General features: G+C 38.5%; 1 protein-coding gene across 1 annotated transcript in view; it reads right to left on the minus strand.

The window, feature by feature from the left end:
- The window catches only part of RAD54B (RAD54 homolog B), a 95,456-nt gene that overhangs the window by 63,146 nt on the left and 5,469 nt on the right, over window positions 1–26,841 (minus strand). The window contains exons 2-3 of the mRNA XM_033438284.2: window positions 25,677–25,827; window positions 15,034–15,202 (exon numbers count right to left, since the gene is read on the minus strand). Coding sequence (XP_033294175.2) covers window positions 15,034–15,202; window positions 25,677–25,811 — 304 coding nt within the window. The 5' untranslated portion in view covers window positions 25,812–25,827. The remainder of the gene's footprint in view (window positions 1–15,033; window positions 15,203–25,676; window positions 25,828–26,841) is intronic.

Raw genomic sequence — 26,841 nt, forward strand, 5'->3', positions numbered from 1 at the left:
TACTGAGCCTGCACATGCTCCGCAACGAGAGGCCGCAACAGTGAGAGGCCCGCACACCGCAATGAAGAGTGGCCCCTGCTTGCCGCAACTAGAGAAAGCCCTCGCACAGAAACGAAGACCCAACACAGACAAAAAATAAATTAATTTTTTAAAAAAATGTCAAGAATATAGTTGTTAAAACCATTTGGAATACATATGCAAATACCAGTTTATGGAACTGGTTAAAAAAGAAAAAAATAGGGCTTCCCTGGTGGCACAGTGGTTGGGAGTCCGCCTGCCAGTGCAGGGGACGCAGGTTCGTGCCCCGGTCTGGGAGGATCCCGCATGCCGTGGAGCGGCTGGGCCCGTGAGCCGTGGCCGCTGGGCCTGCGCGTCCAGAGCCTGTGCTCCGCAATGGGAAAGGCCGCGGCAGTGAGGGGCCCACGTACCGCAAAAAAAAAAAAAAAAGAACACTAATGATTCTTTTTGTTCTTTGCCAGTGCTCATTGGTTGAGTCATGGAGAGTTTTATAAATTATTGTACTGTCTATAAAATTTATAATTATTATTGTTTATAATTATTGTACTGTTAACTCCAACTCAAGATTTTTTTTAAAACAAAAAGAATACTTGCTAAACATTCAATAATCAAAGACAAAACAGTGGCAATGTGATTTACGTTTTCTCATCAATATCACACTGTATATGAGTGAGCTAAATTTGAAAATCCAAGGAAAAGGCATATTTGTGACCTGGTTAGATAGGTAGAAGAATACATGTTTAATGTAAAAATTTCCATAAACATACAACTCAGTAACTAACCGTATATATCCCTCTAACATGAATCGACAGAAAATTTTAATTATAATTAAGTTTTATGTAAATTGCATGAAAAAACTACAAGAAGAATTTGAAAAACACTTTGTTGATACTGATAAATTTAGAGCTGCTTTTAAATTTATACACTGCTCTTTTGAATTCAATGTTAATAATACTGAGTTGACACAAGAATTAGTAAATTAGTAAATTTGGACAGACATTTTTTTTTGAAACTGACATGCTTTTGTTTCCAAGTCATATCAATTCTTCTAAAAAAGATGAACTAGTTTTGTTGATGTAGATACAAATATAAACAGAAATTTTTTAAAACTCAATTCAGCTAATGGACAACTTTTATGTATGTTTAGAACTTATTTATTTCATAAATATTATGAAATCTAAATACTAATCAAGAATTCAAAATAAAAATACAGCATCCAAATTGAGATATGCCGTAAATGTATAATATACACCAGCTTTCAAAGACTTACTATGAATAATAATAATTAATAACTTTTAATCACATGCTGAGATGATATACATATTGAGTTAATTAAAATGTATAATTAAAATTAATTTCACCTGCTTCTTTTTACTTTTGTAACATGGTTACTAGAAAATTTTTTAATATTTATATATGATTTATATTATATTTCTATTCGACAGCTTTGGTATAGAAGGATAGGCACCAAACTAATGACAGCAGCTATTACTGGAAGGAGACTAAGATTGACAGGGACAGTTAAGAACCTTTAACTTAACTGTATTATTATGAAATTTATAAAAATATATTCATATTACTTAATCAAAATTAAATTATAAATAATTCTTACAAACTAAGAAAAACAATGCAACAGAAAAACAAATATAGAATACAAACAGAATTTAAAGAATAAAATATAAACGTCCAATATATAAAGAGCTCAACAAGTAATCAGGGAGATGGAAAGTAAAAGACCATAGTTGTTTTTACCCATTCAACTGGCAAAAGTTAAAAAGTTTAATAGCATGTGTTAAGGAATTTGGGGGAATAAATTCTCTCATACAGTAATGATGGCAGAGCCACTTCAGAAGGCAATTAGCAAACCATATTAAAATATAATATAAACACATTATGATCTGACAACTGAGAAATATTTGCATAAGTTCATAAGACCACATGTACAAGGATGTTCTCTGCAGGATTGTTTTTAATAAAAACCCTAAATAAATCATGTTATATTCATACCATGGTATATCCTGCAGCAATTAAAAGAATAGGTTCATCTATATGTTCTAAAATGAAAACAAGTCTCCAAAGCATACTAGTGAGAGCTGCAAAGTACTCTCAGCATGGAACAACTCCATCCAAACCCCTGCACTAAGAGACTTGACCAACCCTAGGATGGCCTCTAGCAGCCTAAAGGCCCCAACCTAGCCTCCTCGTGAGCTCCATTCTGGAAAAGCTCAGAGCTATCAAAAGAATTTACTGTTTGTTCTAGCTAACACCTGACCCTAGGCCCCTGACCTCCCTTTGGTAGGGCATTTACTAAATCTCCCACAACTCAGGAGTGTCTCAAGGACCTGAAAGTCATTCCTTTGAAATGTAATTATCAGGAAGAACAGAGCCAAGGCCTCCCAGTCTTAGTGAGAAGGTAGAATCCTAACTTTGATAACTGCTAGCTAGCAGACAGAGCTGCCCTAATCTCATTTACACAGACCTACCTTTTGTAATTTTTCACTTCCCTGACTCTACTTGAGCTCCCTCTTTGACTCCCTCATCCTCCCTTCAAAAGCTGCACAAATCAGAATGGAGCTCAGGTCTTTACCCCACTGTCAGGAGTTAATGAATAAAATCTGCTTCCACTGCTTTAACTAATGTCTGGCTTTGTTTATCTTTGACATTAGCAAATGAAAAAATCAAGTTGTAGGTAGATATATGTATACTGTATGGTATCATTTATTTGAAACACACCATCCACATCAATAATACCAATTTCTAGGGGCTTCCCTGGGGCAATAATTATTATTATCGCAAAAAATAATAATACCAATTTCTACAGGTAAAATATATAAGAGCCTAGCTTTACCTGTAGTATTTTACATAATTTACCTGTAGATAATTACCTGTAGTAATTTAGATACACCATATTAACAAATTGAAGGAGAAAAACCATATGATCATCTCAATAGATGCAGAAAAAGCTTTTGACAAAATTCAACACCCATTTATGATAAAAACCCTGCAGAAAGTAGGCATAGAGGGAACTTTCCTCAACATAATACAGGTCATATATGACAAACCCACAGCCAACATCGTCCTCAATGGTGAAAAACTGAAAGCATTTCCACTAAGATCAGGAACAAGACAAGGTTGCCCACTCTCACCACTCTTATTCAACATAGTTTTGAAAGTTTTAGCCACAGCAATCAGAGAAGAAAAGGAAATAAAAGGAATCCAAATCGGAAAAGAAGAAGTAAAGCTGTCACTCTTTGCAGATGACATGATACTATACATAGAGAATCCTAAAGATGCTACCAGAAAACTACTAGAGCTAATCAATGAATCTGGTAAAGTAGCAGGATACAAAATTAATGCACAGAAATCTCTGGCATTCCTATACACTAAGGATGAAAAATCTGAAAGTGAAATCAAGAAAACACTCCCATTTACCATTGCAACAAAAAGAATAAAATATCTAGGAATAAACCTACCTAAGGAGACAAAAGACCTGTATGCAGAAAATTATAAGACACTGATGAAAGAAATTAAAGATGATACAAATAGATGGAGAGATATACCATGTTCTTGGATTGGAAGAATCAACATTGTGAAAATGACTCTACTACCCAAAGCCATCTACAGATTCAATGCAATCCCTATCAAACTACCACTGGCATTTTTCACAGAACTAGAACAAAAAATTTCACAATTTGTATGGAAACACAAAAGACCCCGAATAGCCAAAGCAATCTTGAAAACGAAAAACGGAGCTGGAGGAATCAGGCTTCCTGACTTCAGACTATACTACAAAGCTACAGTAATCAAGACAGAATGGTACTGGCACAAAAACAAAAATATAGATCAATGGAACAGGATAGAAAGCCCAGAGATAAACCCACGCACATATGGTCACCTTATCTTTGATAAAGGAGGCAGGAATGTACAGTGGAGAAAGGACAGCCTCTTCAATAAGTGCTGCTGGGAAAACTGGACAGCTACATGTAAAAGTATGAGATTAGATCACTCCCTAACACCATACACAAAAATAAGCTCAAAATGGATTAAAGACCTAAATGTAAGGCCAGAAACTATCAAACTCTTACAGGAAAACATAGGCAGGACATTCTATGACATAAATCACAGCAAGGTCCTTTTTGACCCACCTCCTAGAGAAATGGAAATAAAAACAAAAGTAAACAAATGGGACCTAATGAAACTTAAAAGCTTTTGCGCAGCAACGGAAACCATAAAGAAGACCAAAAGACAACCCTCAGAATGGGAGAAAATATTTGCAAATGAAGCAACTGACAAAGGATTAATCTCCAAAATTTATAAGCAGCTCATGCAGCTTAATAACAAAAAAACAAACAACCCAATCCAAAAATGGGCAGAAGACCTAAATAGACATTTCTCCAAAGAAGATATACAGAGTGCCAACAAACACATGAAAGAATGCTCAACATCACTAATCATTAGAGAAATGCAAATCAAAACTACAATGAGATATCATCTCACACCAGTCAGAATGGCCATCATCAAAAAATCTACAAACAATAAATGCTGGAGAGGGTGTGGAGAAAAGGGAACCCTCTTACACTGTTGGTGGGAATGTAAATTGATACAGCCACTGTGGAGAACAGTATGGAGGTTCCTTAAAAAACTACAAATAGAACTACCATATGACCCAGCAATCCCACTACTGGGCATACACCCTGAGAAAACCATAATTCAAAAAGAGTCATGTACCAAAATGTTCATTGCAGCTCTATTTACAATAGCCCAGAGATGGAAACAACCTAAGTGCCCATCATCGGATGAATGGATAAAGAAGATGTGGCACATATATACAATGGAATATTACTCAGCCATAAAAAGAAACAAAATTGAGCTATTTGTAATGAGGCAGATAGACCTAGAGTCTGTCATACAGAGTGAAGTAAGTCAGAAAGAGAGAGACAAATACCGTATGCTAACACATATATATGGAATTTAAGAAAAAAAAAATGTCATGGAAAACCTAGGGGTGAAACAGGAATAAAGACACAGACTTACTAGAGAATGGACTTCAGGCTATGGGGAGGGGGAAGGGTAAACGGTGACAAAGCGAGAGAGAGGCATGGACATATATACACTACCAAACGTAAGGTAGATAGCTAGTGGGAAGCAGCCGCATAGCACAGGGAAATCAGCTCGGTGCTTTGTGACCGCCTGGAGGGGTGGGATAGGGAGGGTGGGAGGGAAGGAGACGCAAGCGGGAAGAGATATGGGAACATATGTATATATATAACTGATTCATTTTGTTGTGAAGCTGAAACTAACATACCATTGTAAAGCAATTATACTCCAATAAAGATGTTAAAATGAAAAAAATAAAAAATAATAATAATAATAATACCAATTTCTACAGGTAAAATATATAAGAGCCTAGCTTTACCTGTAGTATTTTAGATAATTTTATGGGGAGAAACGTATTTAGGTACATTAATCTTTTTTTTTTTTTTTTTTTTTTTTTCGTACGCGGGCCTCTCGCTGCTGTGGCCTCTCCCGTTGCGGAGCACAGGCTCCAGACGCGCAGGCTCAGCGGCCATGGCTCACGGGCCCAGCCGCTCCGCGGCATGTGGAATCCTCCCGGACCGGGGCACGAACCCGTGTCCCCTGCATCGGCAGGCGGACTCTCTCAACCACTGTGCCACCAGGGACACCCCTAGGTACATTAATCTTAATGAATGCATTAAGTATTCTGAGGAAAATGTACTGATGTCTGCAACTTTAAAATTCATTTTTTAAAAGTAAGATAGGGACTTCCCTGGTAGTCCAGTGGGTAACACTCCGCGCTCCTAATCCAAGGGGCCCAGGTTCGATCCCTGGTCGGGGAACTGGATCCCACATGCATGCTGCAACTAAGAAGCCCACATGCCACAACTAAAGATCCCGCATGCCGCAACTAAGACCTGGTGCAGCCAAGGTAAATAAGTAAATATTTTAAAATAAATAAATAAAAAATAAAAGTGAGATAGACTGATGGATGAATAGATATGCAATAAAGCAAATACAGTAAAATTTTAATTCTGGAATCTAGGTCGTTGGTATATGGGTAGTCAATGTAAAATGATCAACTTTTCTTAACGTCTGAAAATTCTAATATGTTCAAAAAAGTATCCTTAAAAATAAAATAATAGCAGCTAATATATTTTAACTCTTTAGCTATTAAAAATGTGAGAAGTTTGAACAAAGCTAAATTTCTAAAATAGAATTTTGATAATTAGATCTATTAAATTTAATAAATAAGGAATAACTGTGGGTAGGAGTGATTTTTTTTTTCCTATGAATTACTTGTTAGGCAAAAAGCTCACCATGACTACTGAGATTATTTCTATATTTTAGGAGATAAAAAAAAAAAAACAACACGAAGGTAAGGATATTACGCCTTATTAATCTTTGTCTTAGCCCAGGTTCTCTGGCAAACAGGGCCTGAAGCAATGACTAGAACGCTGAGGCTTTACTTGGGCGTTGCATATACAGGGTATCAAGAGTGAAAAAAAAATAAACTGAAGCAAGGAACTATGTGAAATGGTGGCTGGGGGACTTCTCTGGCAGTCCAGTGGTTAAGACTCCGTGCTTCCACTGCAGGGGGCATGGGTTCGATCTCTGGTCGGGAAGGCCACGAGGTCAAAATATAAGTAAATAAATAAATACTATTTTTAAAAGTGCTGGCTACGTCTTTACAACAAGCTATGAAAACACAGAGTAGGTCACTTGGCAAATGCATCCACTTGGTACTCTTTGGAACATCTCCTGATAGACTACAAAAAGAAACCATTCCTCAGAGTAGTTCATGGAGGAAAATGTGGAATTTATCAGGCAGGTTCCCTCCTGTCTCCCATTTCCCAGTGGCCAAGCTCACCCCACTAGGAGTAAACTCTACCGCACTTTCAGCCTGTGTCATCCAGCCTCCACAGGGGCACAGGGTGCTACCCCCAAGCCCTGGTGTGGTGTGTCATCCACCAGACCCTCTCAGAGTGTGGTTCATCGGCCCGGTGGGGTGGTGGCCACCGTGAGGTGGTGGCTCAAGTGAGGCAGCACAGTGCGGTACAGTGAAGCAGTCAGTCTAGGAAGCACACAGTGGCAAGAGAATCTGAGAAGGCATATATCACACTGCAATATGTGAGGAAGATGACACTTTAAAAATCTGCCACATAAAAACAGGGTTAAAAGCCAGGGTGAATCCAAACCCTAAGAATCATTCTGAGTTATAGCATTTATATCTCACACTTCAGCACTGTGCTTTGGTGATGATACCCTGTAATGTTAAGCACTCAAGACAATCAAAACCATGAATTCCCTGGCGGTCCAGTGGTTAGAACTCAGCACTTTCACTGCCACGGGACTGGGTTCAATTCCCTGGTCAGGGAACTAAGATCCTGCAAGCCACGCAGTGCAGCCAAAAAAAGACAATCAAAACCTAGGTTAACAGGGATCTTGAAAACCCTTACAGAACTGAAAGAAGTCTAAGAAGGAAAAACTCAGTGCTCCTGCCATGTTTCTCCTTTACTTTCATACCACTCCGACACCAGCTGGGTGTTCTACAATTCAACTCAATTCTGACACCATCTATCTGGAGATAGCATCACATCCCACAGGTTAAGGGCTCAGTCCCACAGACTGCTCCCACACCACTTCAGATGCCAATCACAAGTCCAGGTTGTCAGCTGTGCTTCTGACCAATCGGCTATAAATCAGAGGTTCCTAGGACCCCCTCCTCAGGATCAATTAATTTGCTAGAGCAGCTCACAAAACTCAGGAAAACAGTTTACTTACTTTTACGAGTTAATTATAAAAGTATATGATAAAATTGGGAGATTGGGATTGACATATATACACTAATATGTATAAAACAGATAACTAATAAGAACCTGCTGTATAAAAAAATAAATAAAATTAAATTAAAAAACAAAAAGTATATGATAAAAGATGAACATTCAGACAGAAGAGATGCATAGGCAAGGCACAGGTAAAAGGCTCGGAGTGTCTATGCCCTCTCTGGGCACCACCACTCTCTCAGCACCTCCATATGTTCACCAACGCGGAAGGTCTCCAAACCCCGTACTTTGGGGATTTTTACAGAGGTTTCATCACATTGGCATGATCAACCATCAACTCCATTTCCAACTCATCTCCCCTCTCTGGAGAATGGGAATGGGGCTGAAAATTCCAAGCTTCTAATCGTGGCTTAGTCTTTCTGGTGACCAGCCCTCAACCAGGAGCCCACCCAGAGTCACCTCATTAGAACAAAAGACATTTCTATCACCCAGGAAATTCCAAGGGATTTAGGAACTCTGTGTCAGGAACTAAGGTCAAAGACCAAGTATTAGAAGAAAAAAAGATGCTCCTAAAGCTCTTATCACTGAGGAAATTACAAGGGTTTTAGGACCTCTGTGCCAGGAACTGGGGGTAGAGACCAATACAGACATTTTCTATTATCCCACAGAGTCAAATTATGTAAACTTAATCCAGCCATGCTATGTGAATCACAGACCTACTCTATACAATCTAAATTTACATACATTTTCTTTAAATAGCTCCCAGCCACCTATTAAGGAACTCAATTTGACCAAGTCTTATCTTTGGGGTAAAAACATTGTAAGCTAAAGGGAACTAGCCTTTTGTTAAATTTTGTATACTAAAAATGTTGCTAAAGCCTTTCATCTTTATTTTAACTTAACATTTTTCACTTAATCATTTTTCAGTATAGTTAACATGGGTGTTCCCCCTGCAGGTAGCGGCAAGGAAATTTTGGTGAGATAGCTCCCACGTCCAAGGAAGGGATGGAGAGTGTGTATCTGATGATTCTCAGAAGCCACTTAGGCTTCTTCTTCACTGAGGTACCATAGGTCTAAAGTTAGGAATCCCTCTGGACACAGGAAAGTAACTCTATATCAGCACAAAGTTAAGAAACCTTATTTAACGATTATGAGTAGGGACCATCTACATATCATCAGATTGACGAGAAAAAGGAAGTATGTGGTCCCAGTGGTTGCTGGTATCTATAATTTAACATGAGAGAACCAGTCTAAGAATGAAGCCAATCTTGTGGATGACAGGAGTAGACAGAAATTGGGATCATAATGACATCCTTTAAACTGCTACATCAGTCAATCCTAAAGCCTGCAATTTCCAAATATACATGCTAATAAAATTCAATTTTATAATCCAGTATTTTTAACAATACTTGAACCAAAAGCATATTAACTGATATTTAAAAAATTGTTTCCTTTCTTTCCATTGTGCTTATCCTGTTTGCCTATTTTATCCTGCTTAAATCACAACTTCACACTTTGTTTTTATTTTATTTTTTAACATCTTTATTGAAGCATAATTGGTTTACAATGTTGTGTTAGTTTCTGCTGTATAACAAAGTGAATTCGCTATATGTATACATATATGCCCATATCCCCTCCCTCTTGCGTCTCCCTCCCACCCTCTCTACCCCACCCCTCTAGGTGGTCACAAAGCACAGAGCTGATCTCCCTGTGCTATGCAGTTGCTTCCCACTAGCTATCTATTTTACATTTGGTAGTGTATATATGTCAAGGCTGCTCTTTCACTTCATCCCAGCTTACACTTTCCTCTCCCCGTGTCCTCAAGTCCATTCTCTACATCTGCGTCTTTATTCCTGTCCTACCCCTAGGTTCATCAGAACCATTTTTTTTTTAGATTCCATATATATGTGTTAGCATACAGTATTTGTTTTTCTCTTTCTGACTTACTTCACTCTGTATGACAGACTCTAGGTCCATCCACCTCACTACAAATAACTCAATTTCGTTTCTTTTTATGGCTGAGTAATATTCCATTGTATATATGCGCCACATCGTCTTTACCCATTCATCTGTCAATGGACACTTAGGTAAATGCACATACCTTGAGACCTTTGATACTCAAAGGTATCCTATGAATACATTCTCACATATGATTATAACATACAGCTATTCATTGTAGCTTTGTTTGTAATAAGAAAAGATACCAAGCAACCTAAATATCCATTAATATGGCACTGGTTAGGTACATCTGGCAAATCCACACAATGGAATATTATGTAGTTTTTAAAAAGAATGAGGTAGGGGAGTTCCCTGGTGGCCTAGTGTTAGGATTTCGGGCTTTCACTGCCATGGCCTGGGTTCAATCCTTGGTCACAGAACTGTGAGATCCCGCAAGCCATGTGGCAGGGCCAAAAAAAAAAAGAAAGAAAAAGGAAAAAAAAAGAATGTAGGAGTTCTAAATGTACTGAAAAAAGATTTCAAAGATAAATCAAACATTTATAAATTAATTATAAACCAATAAAATTCAAAAATCACATTAATTTAATGACAATGTTATTTTACTGAAATTAAACTGCTAATCACAATATAAGTATGGTACCAAAAGATTTGGCACATACAAGTCCTTTTGTGTCCAACAAGCCTCTTCTCCAATACAGCATATGAAGGCTCAATTCTTTGACTGTCCTTAATCTGAATATACGAAACCTCATTTGGTAGGAGTATACCCCATTCTGTCTACCTCTGTTCTCATCTGCTGACATGAAATCTTGTAATAATACTCAATTGTGGTTAACAATCCACCTGCCAATGCAGGGGACACGGGTTCAAGCCCTGGTCCACGAAGATCCCATGTGCCACAGAGCAGCTATGCCCTTGTGCCACAACTACTGAGCCTGCGCTCTCGAGCCCACAAGCCACAACTACTGAGCCCATGTGCCACAACTACTGAAGCCCACACGCCTAGAGCCCGTGCTCCGCAACAAGAGAAACCACAATGAGAAGCGTGCACACCACAACGAGTAGCCCCCGCTTACCGCAACTAAAGAAAGCCCGCGTGCAGCAACGAAGACCCAACATAGCCAAAAATAAATAAATAAATTTATTTTAAAAAAAAAAAAAATCAAGCAGCACTTAAAAAAAAAACTCAATTATATGGTGGCCAACCGAAAGATCCAACATAGGCTTATATACTTTTATTCATATTATTTAAAAGAAAACACAGAATTCTAAGCTTCTCTGAGAATTTATAAACCCCTGAAAATATGTCCGAACATCTCCAGGGACCTAAAAATCATTAGAAAAACACTTATCTCTCCAACAGAGGTTTTATCACTCCCTTTTTATACCTTTAATCTTCCCCTCTTCAATATCTCTTTCCTCTCAACCGACAACATACTACCTTTAAAAACAACAACCAAAAAACTTCTATGGTTTCCTGCTATCCCTCAAGATACTACTCCTTCCCTTCAAAACCAAATTTCTTTATTGATTTACATACATTATTTATTTACATTCACTGCCTCCATTTGCCTGTCTCCACTCATCACATATCCATTACAATATGGCTTTTGTTCCAAACACTTTCTGAAACTATTCTCTTTTAAGTATTACCAATACTTGCAAACTATAATGTTCCAGCAGCTTCTTCTTGACTTCCTGACTTATCTGAAGTACTTCAGGGCCAAAGGGCTTAGCCAAGGGACTCAACTACAAGTTTTTCAAGATCCCTTCCATCAGTCATAAAATGTTTTTGAATTCATACTGTTTGACTTAAAACCCAAACAAGAGAAAGTTCCTGCCTTTGTATGCCACAGTTTAGTGAAGGAGACTCAGGTAAATAGATAAAATATAAAGAGTATAGCTGAACAGCCTGAGGGAGAATTAATGGTCTCATCTTACACTTCATCACAATGAAAAGGAAGCAGAAAGAATGAAAAAATTTCTTTGTTTTTCTAAAGAATGTAAGTATAGCCGGTCAGAAGGTCTAGGGCTCCCTTTATTAATTTCCAAGGACTGCTATAACAAAGTACCACAAACACTTAAAACAACAGAATTTATTGTCTCACAACCTGGAGACCAGAAGTTCAAAATCAAGACGTCAGCAGGGCCATGCTCTCTCTGAAGGATCTGTGGGAGAATTATTCCGTGCCCCTTTCTAGCTTCTGGTGGTTGCCAGCAATCCTTGGTGCTCCTAGGCTTGCAGCTGGATTACTCTGATCTCTGTCTCCACTGTCACAAGGCCTTTTTCCCTCTGTATTTCTATGTCTCTCTCCTCATAACCAGCCATTGGATTTGTTAGGGGAACCACTGACCAAAAACTGCCCACCCTGGCCAGGCACCACAGTAACCATCTGCATGAGCTGTTTTCCAAAAGGAGGTCCTGGTAAGGAACATGGAACTAACAAGCCACCACCAACCAAAAGAATTCGGGAAAGGTCAAAAGGAGACGCCAGCCCATATGTCCTACCAACCTCCCAGAATCCTCCTCGCTGGACTCCTTCTTGGCTGAGCCATGCGTGCACCACCAGGAAGGACCCTGAGTCAGAATGATTGGCCAGAGACTAATCCAGAAACTAATCCCATCAGCATAAAACCCGGGACTGTGAGCCACGTGGCACAGCAGTCCTCCTGGGTTCCCTTTCCCTCCTGCTCTCCACGCAGGTGCTCCTTCACACTAAAGTCTCTTGCTTTGTCAGCACGTGTGTCTCCTCGGACATTTCATTTCCAAGTGTTAGACAGAAGCCCACTCTCGGGCCCTTGGAAGCGGTCCCCCTTCCTGCAACAGATTTAGGGTCCACCCTAATCCAGTATGACCTCAACAGACTTGATGAGACTTGAAGTGCGCAGTAAAATTCAATAGAGTGAAAATGTACTTATTAGGGCTCTTTTGGTTGTTAAGAAACCAAACTTAAACTAGCTTAAGTAAAAATGGTTTTCCTGATGAACTAGATATTAAATATTATGAATTACTGTTAATCTTGTTTGGTGTAATAATGTGGTTATATAGGAGAAAACATTTATTTTAAGATATACATGCTGAAGTATTTAGAGGTGAAGTGGCATGGTATCTGCAACTTATTTTCAAATGGTCCAGAAAAAAAAAAATTGCATACACGGGGCGGGGCTGGGTGGGGAGGGACAAATGAGGCAGAATGTTAACAACTATTGAATTTATGATGATAACTGGATTATTCTTTCAACCTCTCTATATGTAGGAAATTTTTCAAAATAAAAAGGTAACCGGAAATGAGGACATATTTTAACTGGGACATGCAGGCTTGGACCTGACTTCAAGGTGGATTAGACCTGGAATTGAAAGAATGTCAAAAGGTGAATATCTACTATACAGGTCTTTCATCTCCATACTTTTCTATATACAACATTCCTCTCCAGCAATCACCATGGAAAGCAAGATGTTTCTCACAATGCTCTTTTCCCCAGTTAACCTCTTTCTAAATGAGAGGCAGGAGGGTATCAGGAGGTTGGCACAGGTTCCCCAGTCCAGTGAATGTACTAAAAAAGAGAAGGGATTAAGGGATTAAAGGTTGAGTAAATTAACTCTCTCTTCAATTTATTTTAACTCTTAACTCCCTTCTCATATTTAACAGGGAACAGAATGAGAAACTATAGTAGAATGCAAAAAAAGCCCCAAATCAGTAACATGAAATGTATTATATTCTAGAGGCTAAATATCATTCTCTGGTGAAGAGATTAGCTACCAAGATAGAAAAGAAACAGGCATAGATGGATCATTATCCATCACAGGCTTGACAGTAGAGAAAAAAGTCTGGGAAAATAGGATATTCACCTAACGAAGATGGAAGGAAGAAAAGAGAAAAGGAGGGAGGTAAGGAGGAAAGTAATAAAGAGAGAGCAAATCCGTGAAACAGGGCAGAAGCTAAACTGCCATACCCAGAGCTGTCTCTAGGGATCTCCCTAAATTGATACCACCAAAAGCCCTTCTCAACTTCATCCTGACACTTGTTACAAATTTGAGAGCACGTAAATGGTACTAAGGATCCTGGCCAGTTGGGAAAAATCAGAAGTCCCTTCTGCCCCACAAGAAATGAACCCATTTATATGTAAAACGTATTAATTATCACAAAGCTCCAAAACTTCCTTCAAAAGGGTTAAGCGTTTAAGGCACTTCGTTGATTTGCACTGGTATCTTAAAATAGTAGTTATATTCTATAGACCAGCAAATGAGGCTCTCTCCCTGACACTCCTTATTCAACCAAAAAATAAAATGTTATTTAGAAAAATGTAGTCTTAATGGTGCCTTTCACAGGCCAAATAAACATCCATGAACATCCTAGATAAATTTTAATTACCTGAAAAATACTAATCTCTTACAGATGCAAAAAGAACCATAGCCATTATTTTAACTCAATTCAACTTGTTAAATGCTTGGTTTTCCTGCAATTATATACTTTCATAATTCAAATCTAACTGATTTTAACTTACTCCAATGGACTAAAATGAATCAACAGTTTTACTCATTTAAAGTTCACCACTCCTTTTAGTGCTGATAATGCATTTTAAAACTTTTTTAAAAAATCAAATCTTTAGAACTTCCCTGGTGGCTCAGTGGTTAAGAATCCACCTGCCAATATAGGGGACATGGGTTCAAGCCCTGGTCCAGGAAGATCTCACATGCCACGGAGCAATTAAGCCTATGCGCCACAATTACTGAGCCCATGCACTAGAACCCGCAAGCCACAACTACTGAGCCCACGTGTCACAACTACTGAAGCCCACACGCCTAGAGCCTGTGCTCTGCAACAAGAAGCCACCGTAATGAGATGCCCGTGCACTGCAACAAACAGTAGCCCCCACTCACCGCAACTAGAGAAAGCCCACATGCAGCAACGAAGACCCAATGCAGCCAAAAATAAATAAGTAAAAATAAGTAAATTTAAAAGAAAATCTTTAAACACAATTTATTTTGCTACTTGAGGTAAAGACCATTATTTGACCAATAAGTTTACAATGAATAACCTTAGACATATGCCTACTACAAAATGCAAGATTTGAATGATGTGGTTATTAATCCATCATTAAAGATAAATTACGACAACAAAAAATCTGAATTGCCAGCGACCTAGTGGTATTACATCAACTATTTTCAAATATAACATATTCATTCTTGTAAATAATCAATTTAAATAATACTGTAATAAGCCTGGTCAAGTATAAACCTGAACAGTCTTACCTGTATGATGTGGGTCTGATGTTGTCTTTGCAGATGCTTCCAAACAATATTTTTCCCTGTAATTATCCTCATGATTAATTCCTCTAGAACTTTCTTCAGTAGGCAGATTAAAACTGCCTATTCTGGGATCATTTTGTGACTGCAAAAAAGTATTCTTATTTGCAGCAACCTAAAAGAACAAAATATGTATTTTATGCTGATATTAAACTTAATTTCCCATATTTTTACATAATAGATTCCTAATTTAAAATGTGAGCTACTAGTTTCTCATACCTAAATGGGGAATATTTAAAAATAAAAATTATAATTTTTATTGTTTGTTTTTTAAGCTACTTTTATTACATAATAAAAGCTGAAAGACATCACAGAATGAAAATTATGCTTACAATTATAGTGTATTTTAAGCAACATATCAAATGAGGTTTTAAACAAGTCACAATATGCCATTCTCAGTCAACTGCTTTTATTCTTGCTGAATTTCTCAATATTAAAAGAAACACTTAAATATTGTTCATTTAAGTGTGATAATGATACCTGCACTGTATTGTTGTTTTAACAGTACCTTATGTTTTAAAGGCAAATACTAAAATATTTACAAATGAAAAGATATTCCTGGAATCTGCATCAAAATAATGAGAGGGGAAGAAGGGGGGAGGGAGCTGGAGAGGAAAAAATGAAGCAAGAACAATTGTCATAAACTGACAATTGTTGAAGCTGGATGATGGGTACATGGGGGTCCTTCATATACTCTTTTCTCTATTTTTGTATATGTATTAGCTTTCTGTTGCTGCTGTAACAAATTACAAGAAACTTAGTGGCTTAAAGCAACACAAATTTATTTTATAATTTTGTAAGTTTGAACTCTCACTTGGCTCTTAATGGACTAAAATCAAGGTAATCAGCAGGGCAGCATTTCTTTCAGGAGGTTCTAAGGGAGAAAACATTTCCTTGACTTTTCAAACTTCTAAAAGCTACCCACATTCCTTGGCTTGTGGCCCCATTCCTCTACTTCAAAGCCAGTTCCTCTGCATCTCTCTGCCCCTGCTTCCTTAATCACATCTCTTTCTCTAACCCTCTCATCTGTCTCCCTCTTCTACTTTTAAGGACCTCTGTGATTATACTGGGCCCATCTGGATAATCCAGGATGACCACCCCCCACCCCATCTCAAGGTCCTTAACATTAATCACCCAGTCAAAGTCCCTTTTGCCACGTGAGGTAACATACTCACAGGTTCCAGGGATTAGGACATGGACATTTTTGCAAGGCCATTTTTCTGCTTACCATAGTATGTTTGAAATGTTTTTTAAATAACAACTCACAGTAACAGACACAGTCATCATATCTCTATAAATATTCATTATAATAAATTTCAGAGACATTCAAAAACCTATCTGATAAGATTTTAAAGTAAGTCAGGTGAGGGAGGAGTCAAGATGGCGGTGTGGGAAGATGCAGAGTTAGTGTCTCCCCACAACTAGGGTGCCTGCTGGCCGCTGGTGGGGGATTTTGACCCCCAAGGAGACGGGAGGAACCCCAAGGTGAACCAGTAGGACAGAGGGGTACCGAGGGGGGAGAAGTGGAGGCCAGACAAGATCAGCACCTCTGAGGCCAGGGAGATCAGGAGAGGCAGGTAGGACGGACTCTCCGGGAGAGCGGGTGAGGAGCAGAGGGCAATTGTATGGCCCTCTTGGGCAGGGGAGGCTGCTGAGCTCCCAGGCCGGTCCCCTGCCCTCCAAGGCCCCCCCTTCTCCTGTCCTCCCCCCAGCACCGGCTGCATTGGTCCTGGGGCATAGGAGGGAGACTAGGGAGATCAGGAGAGGCAGGCAGGAAGGGCCCTCCCAGACCGGAGGACCAGGAGAGAAGAGGAGGGTGTTTGCCCCACCCACTCAACCCCAGGAAGCCTGCTAGGCTCCCAGGTGCGGTTCCCTGCCCTCTGAGACCGGGGTTGGGAGCACAACTGGGCCCCTTCTGTTCCTTGAGCCTAATCCGCACTGCCAGGGCCTTTTCCAGCCCTGTGAGTCTGGATCATGGGCCAGGCCCACCACCCAAACTTCGCCCTTGCTTAGGCCCTGCTCTCCACAGCCAAGGCCTCGCCCACCCTTTTTTCTTCCTTTCCCTCCTCCTCTTTTTTACTCTTGTGGTACTGATGTACCTTCTGGTTGTTGATTCATCTATATTTTTATTTTTACGTTCTTTCTAACATATCTGTTAGTCTCCTAGTCTAATTTTATTTTCTACTTTGTTATTTTTCTCTCTTTTAGTTTTTTGCCACCACGCACGGCTTGCAGGATCTTGATTCATGAGCCTGGGGCTGGGGGAAGCTCCTTCAGTGGGAGCTCCGAGTCCGAACCACTGGACTAACAGAGAACCTCTGACCCCAGGGCATATTCATTGGCGTGAGGTCTCACAACGTTCCTCATCTCAGCACCAAGACCCAGCTCTACCCAAGAGTCTACAAACTCCAGTGTTGGAAGCCTCAGGCCGAACAACGAGTAAAACAGGAACACAATCCCACTCATTAAAAAAAAAAAAAAGAGAGAGAGAGAGAGAGATGGCAAAAAAGAATGTCACAGATGAAGAAGCAAGGTAAAAACCTACAAGACCAAATAAATGAAGAGGAAATAGGCAGTCTACCTGAAAAAGAATTCACAGTAATGATAGCAAAGGTGATCCAGAATCTCAGAAATAGAATGGAAGCACAGATTGAGAAAATACAAGAAATGTTTAACAAAGATCTAGAAGAACTAAAGAACAAACAAAGAGAGATGAACAACACAATAACTGAAATGAAAAATACACTAGAAGGAAGCAATAACAGAATAATGGAGGCAGAAGAACGAATAAGTGAGTGGGAAGACAAACTGGTGGAAATAACTGTCGAGGAGCAGAATAAAGAAAAAGAATGAAAAGAATTGAAGACAATCTCAGAAACCACTCGGACAACACTAAACGCACCAACATTCGAATTATAGGGGTCCCAGAAGAAGAAGAGAAAAAGAAAGGTCTGAGAAAATATTTGAAGAGATTATAGTCGAAAACTTCCCTAATGTGGGAAAGGAAATAGTCACCTGAGTCCAGGAAGCAAAGAGAGTCCCATACAGGATAAACCTTATGAAAAACACACCAAGAGACATATTAATCAAACTAACAAAAATTAAATTCAAAGAAAAAATATTAAAAGCAGCAAGGAAAAATACAAAAATAACATACAAAGGAATCCCCATAAGGTTACCAGCTAATTTTTCAGTGGAAACTCTGCAGGCCAGAAGGAAATGGCAGGATATACTTAAAGTGATGAAAGAGAAAAAATCTACAACCAAGATTACTCTCCCCAGCAAAGATCTCATTCAGATTCGATGGAGAAGTCAAAAGCTTTTCAGACAAACAAAAGCAAAGAGAATTCGGCACCACCAAACCAGCTTTAAAACAAACACTAAAGAAACTTTTCTAAGTGGGAAACAAAAGAGAAGAAAAACACCCACAAAAACAAACCCAAAACAATTAAGAAAATGGTAATTGCAACATATGTATCAATAATAACCCTGAAGGTAAATGGATTAAATGCCCCAACCAAAAGACACAGACTGGCTGAATGGATACAAAAACAAGACCCATATATATGCTGTCTATAAGAGACCCACTTCAGACCTAGGGACACATACAGACTGAAACTGAAGGGATGGAAAATGATATTCCATGCAAATAGAAATCAAAAGCAAGCTGGAGTAGCAATGCTCACATCAGATAAAATAGACTTTAAAATAAAGACTATTACAGGAGATAAGCAGGGACCCTACATAATGATCAAAGGATCAATCTAAGAAGATATAACAATTATAAATGTTTATGCACCCAACATAGGTGCACTCTAATACATAAGGCAAATGCTAACAACCATGAAAGGAGAAATCTACTATAACACCATAATAGTAGGGGACATTAACACCCCACTTACACCAATGGACAAATCATCCAAACAGAAAATAAATAAGGAGACACAAGCTTTAAATGACACAATAGACCAGATAGATCTAATTGATATTTATAGGACATTCCACCCAAAAGTGGCAGAATACACTTTCTTCTCAAGTGCACATGGAACATTCTCCAGGATAGATCACATCTTGGGTCACAAATCAAGCCTCAGAAAATTTAAGAAAATTGAAATCGTATCAAGCATCTTTTCTGACCACAACGCTATGAGATTAGAAATCAATTACAGGAAAAAAAACTGTAAAAAACACAAATACATGGGTGCTAAACAGTGCGCTACTAAATAACCAAGAGATCACTGAGGAAATCAAAAAATACACAGAAACAAATGACAACAAAAACACGATGACCCAAAAGCTATGGGATGCAGCCAAAGCAGTTCTAAGAGGGAAGATTACAGAAATTTAATCTCACCTCAAGAAACAAGAAAAATCTCAAATAAACAATGTAACCTTACACCTAAAGCAACTAGAGAAGGAAGAACAAAGAAAACACAAAGACAGTAGAAGGAAAGAAATTATAAAGATCAGAACAGAAATAAATGAAATAGAAACGAAGAAAACAATAGCAAAGATCAATAAAACTAAAAGTTGATTCTTTGAGAAGATAAAATTGATAAACCTTTAGCCAGACTCATCAAGAAAAAAAGGGAGAGGATGCAAATCAATAAAATTAGAAATGAAAAAGGAGAAATCACAACTGACACTGCAGAAATACAAAGGATTATAAGAGACTACTACAAACAATTATATGCCAATAAAATGGACAACCAAGAAGAAATGGACAAATTCTTGGAAAGGTACAATTTTCCAAGACTGAACCAAGAAAAATTAGAAAATATAAACAGACCCATCACAAGTAATGAAATTGAAACTGTGATTAAAAATCTTCCAACAAACAGAAGTCTAGGACCAGATGGCTTCACAGGCAAATTCTATCAAACGTTTAGAGAAGAGCTAACACCGATCCTCCTCAAACTCTTCCAAAAAACTGCAGAGGGAGAAACTCCCAAATTCATTTTATGAAGCCACCATCACCCTGATACCAAAACCAGGCAAAGACGCCACAAAAAAAGAAAACTACAGGCCAATATCACTGATGAACATAGATGCAAAAATCCTGAACAAAATACTAGCAAACAGAATCCAACAGCACATTAAAAGGATCATACACCATGATCAAGTGGGATTTATCCCAGGGATGCAAAGATTCTTCAATATACGTAAATCAATCAATGTGACACACCACATTAACAAACTGAAGAATAAAAACCATATGATCATCTCAATACATGCAGAGAAAGCATTTGACAAAATTCAACACCCATGTATGATAAAAACTCTCCAGAAAGTGGGCATAGAGGGAACATACCTCAACATAATAAAGCCCATATGCAACAAACCCACAGCTAACATCATTCTCAATGGTGAAAAACTGAAAGCATTTCCTCTCAGATCAGGAAGAAGAACAGTATGTTCACTCTCGCCACTATTATTCAACATAGTTTAGAAGTCCTAGCCACAGCAATCTAAGAAGAAAAAGAAATACAAGGAATCCAAATTGGAAAGGAAAAAGTGAAACTGTCACTGTTTGCAGATGACATGACCCCATACATAGAAAATCCTAAAGATGCGACCAGAAAACTACTAGAACTAATCAATGAATTTGGTAAGGTTGCAGGATACAAAATTAATGCACAGAAATCTCTGGCATTCCTATACACCAACAACAAAAAATCAGAAAAAGAAATTAAGGAAACAATCCCATTTACCACTGCAACAAAAAGAATAAAATTCCTAGGAATAAACCTCCCTAAGGAGGTGAAAGACTTGTACTCAGAAAACTATAAAACACGGATGAAAAGAACTCAAAGATTACATAAACAGGCGGAGAAATATACCATGTTCTTGGATTGGAAGAATCAATATTGTGAAAATGACTATCCTACCCAAAGCAAGCTACAGATTCAGTGCAATTCCTATCAAACTACCAATGGCATTCTTCACAGAATTAGAACAAAAAATCTTACAATTTGTATGGAAACACAAAAGACCCCAAATAGCCAAAGCAATCTTGAGAAAGAAAAACGGAGTTGGAGGAATCAGGCTCCCCAACTTCAAACTATACCACAAAGCTACAGTAATCAAGTCAGTATGGTACTGGCACAAAAAAAGAAATATAGATCAATGGTACAGGATAGAATGCCCAGAGATAAACCCAGGTACATATGGGCACCTAATTTACGGCAAAGGAGGCAAGAACCTACAATGGAGAAAAGACAGCCTCTTCAATAAGTGGTGCTGGGAAAACTGGACAGCTACATGTAGAAGAATGAAATTAGAACACTACCTAACACCATAAACAAAAATAAACTCAAAATGGATTAAAGACCTAAATGTAAGACCAGGCACTATAAAACTTTTAGATGAAAACAAGGAAAACCACTCTTTGACATAAATCACAGCAAGATCTTTTTTGACCCACCTCCTAGAGTAACAGAAATTTTGTGCTACAAATAAAACCATCAAGAAAGTGAAAGGCAAAAACAGAATGGGTGAAAATATTTGCAAATCATATATCTGATAAGCGACCTATGTTTAGAATATACAAAGAACCCTTACAACTCTATAATAAAAAGCAAATAATCCAACTTAAAAAAAGGACAGGGCTTCCCCGGTGGCGCAGTGGTTGAGAGTCCGCCTGCCGATGCAGGGGACACGGGTTCATGCCCCGGTCCGGGAGGATCCCACATGCTGCGGAGCGGCTGGGCCTGTGAGCCGTGGCCGCTGGGCCTGCACGTCCGGAGCCTGTGCTCCGCGACGGGAGAGGCCACAACAGTGAGAGGCCCGCATACCGCAAAAACAACAAAAACAGAAACAAAAAAAACATACGTCTACACAACAATTTATACACTAATATTCATCAGCATTATTCATAATACCTAAAAAATTTTAAAAATGGAAACAAACCAAACACCCATCAACCGACAGATGGAAAAATAAAATACGGTATATTAATAAAATGAAATATTATTCAGTGTGGCAAGCAGAATAATGCCTCCCGAAGGTGTCTACACCCTAATTCCCAGAACCTGTGGATATGTTACCTTATGTGGCAGAAGACTCTTTGCAGATGCAATTAAGGTTAAGGACCTTGAAATAGAGAGATTGTCCTGAATTATCCAGGCAGGCCCAATCTAACCAAATGAGTTCCAGTTTCAGAGAACCAAAAAGATGGCAATATAAGAACTCAAACCGCCATTACCAATTTTGAAAACGTAGGAAGGGGACCACGAGCAAAGGAATGTAGGTGGTCTGTAGAATCTAGAAAAGGCAAAGGAAACATTCTTTTTTTTTTTGCGGTACGTGGGCCTTTCACTGTTGTGGCCTCTCCTGTTGCGGAGCACAGGCTCTGGACGCGCAGGCTCAGCAGCCATGGCTCACAGGCCCAGCCGCTCCGCGGCATGTGGGATCTTCCCGGACCGGGGCACGAACCTATGTCCCCTGCATCGGCAGGCAGACTCTCAACCACTGCACCACCAGGGAAGCCCAGGAAACATTCTTAAAACCTCCAGAAATAAATGCAACCCTGCCAACACCTTGATCTTAGCCCAGTGAGACCCACGTTGGGCTTCTGACCTACAGATCTGTAAGATAATACATCTGCATTATTTTCCTTTTTTTAAAGTATTTATTTATTTGGCTGCATCGGTTCTTAGTTGCGGCACATGGAATCTTTCGTTGCGGTGCACAGGCTCTTCGTTGCAGCGCGTGGGCTTCTCTCTAGTTGTGGTGCGTGGGTTCAAGAGAGCGCGGACTCAGTAGTTGTGTAGTTGTGGTGTGTGAGCTTAGTTGCCCTGAAGCATGTGGGATCTTAGTTCTCTGACCAGGGATCGAATCCACGTCTCTTGCATTGGAAGGCAGAATCTTAACCACTGGACCACCAGGGAAGTCCCACATTTGCATTGTATTAAGTCACTAAATTTCTGGTAATCTGTTACAGCAGCAATAGAAAACTAATACATTCAGCAATAAAAAGAAATGAATTACTGATACATGCTACAATGTAGATGAGCCTTTTGAAAAACACTACGCTAACTGAAAAAACTGAGTCACAAAAGGCCACATGTGTGATTTCATTTATATGAAATGTTCATAATAGGTAAATATATAGAAACAGAAAGTAGATTAGTGGTTGCTAAGGGCTGGGGGATTTTGATGGGCTGATGTGTATGAGGTCTCTTTCTGGAATGATAAAAATGTTCTTTTGGTGAGCATTGCACAACTCTGAACATACTAAAGACAACTGAATTGTAGTAGGTAGACTACAGGTATGTGAATTGTATTTAAATAAAGCTGCTTGTACAAAAAGAAACCTTATTTAAAATTAAAAACTATGCTTACATAGTTTTCTCCTTATATTGTGGCCAGAATTCTAAAGGAGTGTAGGATAAAACAAACAGAGGCAGGCCAAAAAACAGAGTCAAAAATCAATAGATGTTTTCAACAACAAAAAGACAAAACACCAGTTAAAAGCCAAGGACTTGAACAGATATTTCTCCAAAGAAGATAAGCAAATGGTCAATAAGCACACGAAAAGATGCTCAGCATTACTAGTCATTAGGAAAATGCAAATCAAGACCACAATGAAATGCCACTTCACACCAACAAGAATGGCCATAATCAAAACAAAACAAAAAAAACAACAGCAATGGAAACAGAAAATAACCAGTGTTGCTGAGGATGTGGAGAAACTGGAACCCTCATACATGGCTGGTGGGAATGTAAAATGGTTCAGTAGCTATGGAAACAATTTGGTAGTTCCTCAAAAAATAAACACAGAATCACCATATGATCTAGCAATTCCACTCCTAAGTATATACACAAGAGAACTGAAAACAGGTACCCAAACAGAAACTTGTATGCCAGTGTTCACATCAGCATTATTCATAATAGCCAAAAACTGGAAACAACTCAAGTATCTATCAATAAATGAGTGAATAAACAAAATACAGTATATACATATACAACTGAATACTACTTAACCATACAAAGCACTGATGTTCTGATACCTGCTACAACATGAATGATCCTGAAAACGTCAGGCTAAATGAAATAAGCCAGAGACAACAGGGCAAATATTTATGATTCCATTTATATGAGGTACCTAGGGTAATCAAATCCATGGAGACAGAAAGTAGAATAGTGATGACCGGAGGGGAGAGCAGGGAATTATTCCCTAATGGTTACAAAGTTTCTGTTTAGAGTAATGAAAAAGTTTTGAACACAGACAGTGGTGATTTTTGCACAACAGTGTGAACGAAATTAATGCCACCTACCTGCATGCTTAAAAATGGTAAAATGGCAAATTTTATGTTATACATATCTTACCATAATAAAAAAAATAGAAGAAATATTAGTAGACTTTAATCTCCATAACATAAATGAATCAGAGAACTGTAGAGTAGCAGAAGTGTGGACTGCCCATTTTATATATGCTCTATATAACCTTTATATAACTTCTATATACCTAAGACTAAAACAATCCTTCATATTAGTAGTAAAGAATATATATTAAGACTGTTTCGGGGGCTTCCCTGGTGGCACAGTGGTTAAGAATCCACCTACCAGTGCAGAGGACGCGGGTTTGATCCCTGGTCTGGGAAGATCCCACATGCTGTGGAGCAACTAAGCCCATGTGCCACAACTACTGAGCCTGCACTCTAGAGCCCACGAGCCACAACTACTGAAGCCTGTGTGGCTAGAGCCTACGCTCCGCAACAACAAGCCACCGCAATGAGAAGACTGCACACCACAATGAAGAGTAGCCCCTGCTCACCGCAACTAGAGAAAGCCCGCGCGCAGCAACGAAGACCCAACGCAGTCAAAAATAAACAAATAAATTTATAAAAATTAATAAAACTAAAAAACAAAAAAGACTGCTTCGGGACTTCCCTGGTGGTCCAGTGGCTGGGAGTCCGCCTTCCAATGCAGGGGGCGTGGGTTCGATCCCTGGTTGGGGAACTGGGATCCCACATGCTGCAACTACTGGGCCTGCGCACCCTGGAGCCCTCATGCCACAACTAGAGAGACGCCCGCTTGCCGCAGCAAAAGAACCCCACAGGCCACAAAGAAGATCCCGCATGCCGCAACTAGGACCTGACGCAACCAAATAAATAAACAAATAAATAAATAATGTAGATTTGTTTAAAAAAACAGACTGTTTCGAGCACTTACTTTTTACAAGCATAAATGAAAGGAAGTGTCCAGAACACTGATATAAAGCATTATTTATATGTTTTCTCTTTAAGTTGCCTTAAAGTTTTCACTTATTTATGTGTTACCTTTAAAAAGAACACTGATCAGAACAACTTTTTTTTTTTAACAAGAATCTCCACCCGTTCCTTTGCAGAGGTATTTTTCACTGTTAAGAAAAGTTTATTTTACAGACCTAACCCAAGTTTATTTTATGTCGTTCCTTTAAAATATATATATTTAGTCATTATTTCTAAGGTTTTTAGAAGAATTTATCAGAGATACTGAAAATTCCTATAGGCATTAAGTATTACTACCTGTTTAAATGGCACTTTTTAAAAAATACATGCTTCTCTAGATTATACTTCCTTTACTGTTTTGTTTTGTCTTTTTACCTCAGATAATTTTATATCTGAATTCAGCTTTGTAACCTCTTCATTAGGACTTGGATTACTTCTTGCTGGCGGTATAAATTTTGGCTTTTTGAAGGGATTCCCTTGCAACTGACTTGGTGCTGCCGATCGTCTCATATTCAGCAGTATTAACCTGAAAAATACCCAAAACAAAAATGATCTAGTCATAAGTCAGATTAGAATCACCTCCAAGTATATATCATCACTACAATCATGACATCTTAAAAAATATAAGAGAATAAACCTGTAAAAAGCCTTAGGAAACAAATTCAACAGCTGGTAACATTTTATTTTCCATCATAAAAGGCTTCTGAAAATATTTAAGATTTAAATTACATGGTGTAAACCTGAGCATATATTGTATCAGTTTTGATAAAACTATAGATTAGATAATGATTCTATAGCCTTAAACTCAATTTACATAGTAGTTTCAAAAGAAACATAATTATTCACAGACATACATCCAACATGTTGCTTTTTTTCTATTCCATTAATCCATAAACTGCATGAGGGTAGCAATCATTCTTGTTTTCTTCACCACTCTGTAAGCAGCTTCGACCACAAAGCCAGATACATTATAATCACTGAAGAATATTTTTGAATGAATGAATAAAATCCTGGCAATTAAAAGAACACATTTACAGTTCAATTTCCTTTTAAAACCATGGGATATTTTAAATATATAAATCAAGAGACTAGAACCAGGTTTCCAAACTTTTGCTCAATATTATTTCCACCAGGACAGGACAGGTGAGACAGATAAAAGCCAAGAACATTACATGCACACATCATGCTTCTGCAATGGACGGCAGTAAGCACTCTTATTCAAAGTAATCTCACAAAACACTACACAAGATATGGCATCAACAAGGATGTACATGGCTACCAAAATTATTTGTTTAATCCAGAAATTCCACTTCTGGGAATTTACTCTAAGGAATTACCAAAGATATACTCAAAGAATTATGTATAAGGGTAATCATGCCAATATTACTTATAGTAAGAGAAAAAAAAGGAAATTTGAATATCCATAACAAGGTACTAGACAAATAAGTTACATCACATCCACAAAATGGAACACACTCTCTTCATACACCACTAAAGTGGTGAGTAGTACTGCAGTTTCCCAAGCAAGCCATGTTCTCTT

The sequence above is a fragment of the Orcinus orca genome, chromosome 17, assembly GCF_937001465.1.
Source record: "Orcinus orca chromosome 17, mOrcOrc1.1, whole genome shotgun sequence".
Taxonomy (NCBI): Eukaryota; Metazoa; Chordata; class Mammalia; order Artiodactyla; family Delphinidae; genus Orcinus; species Orcinus orca.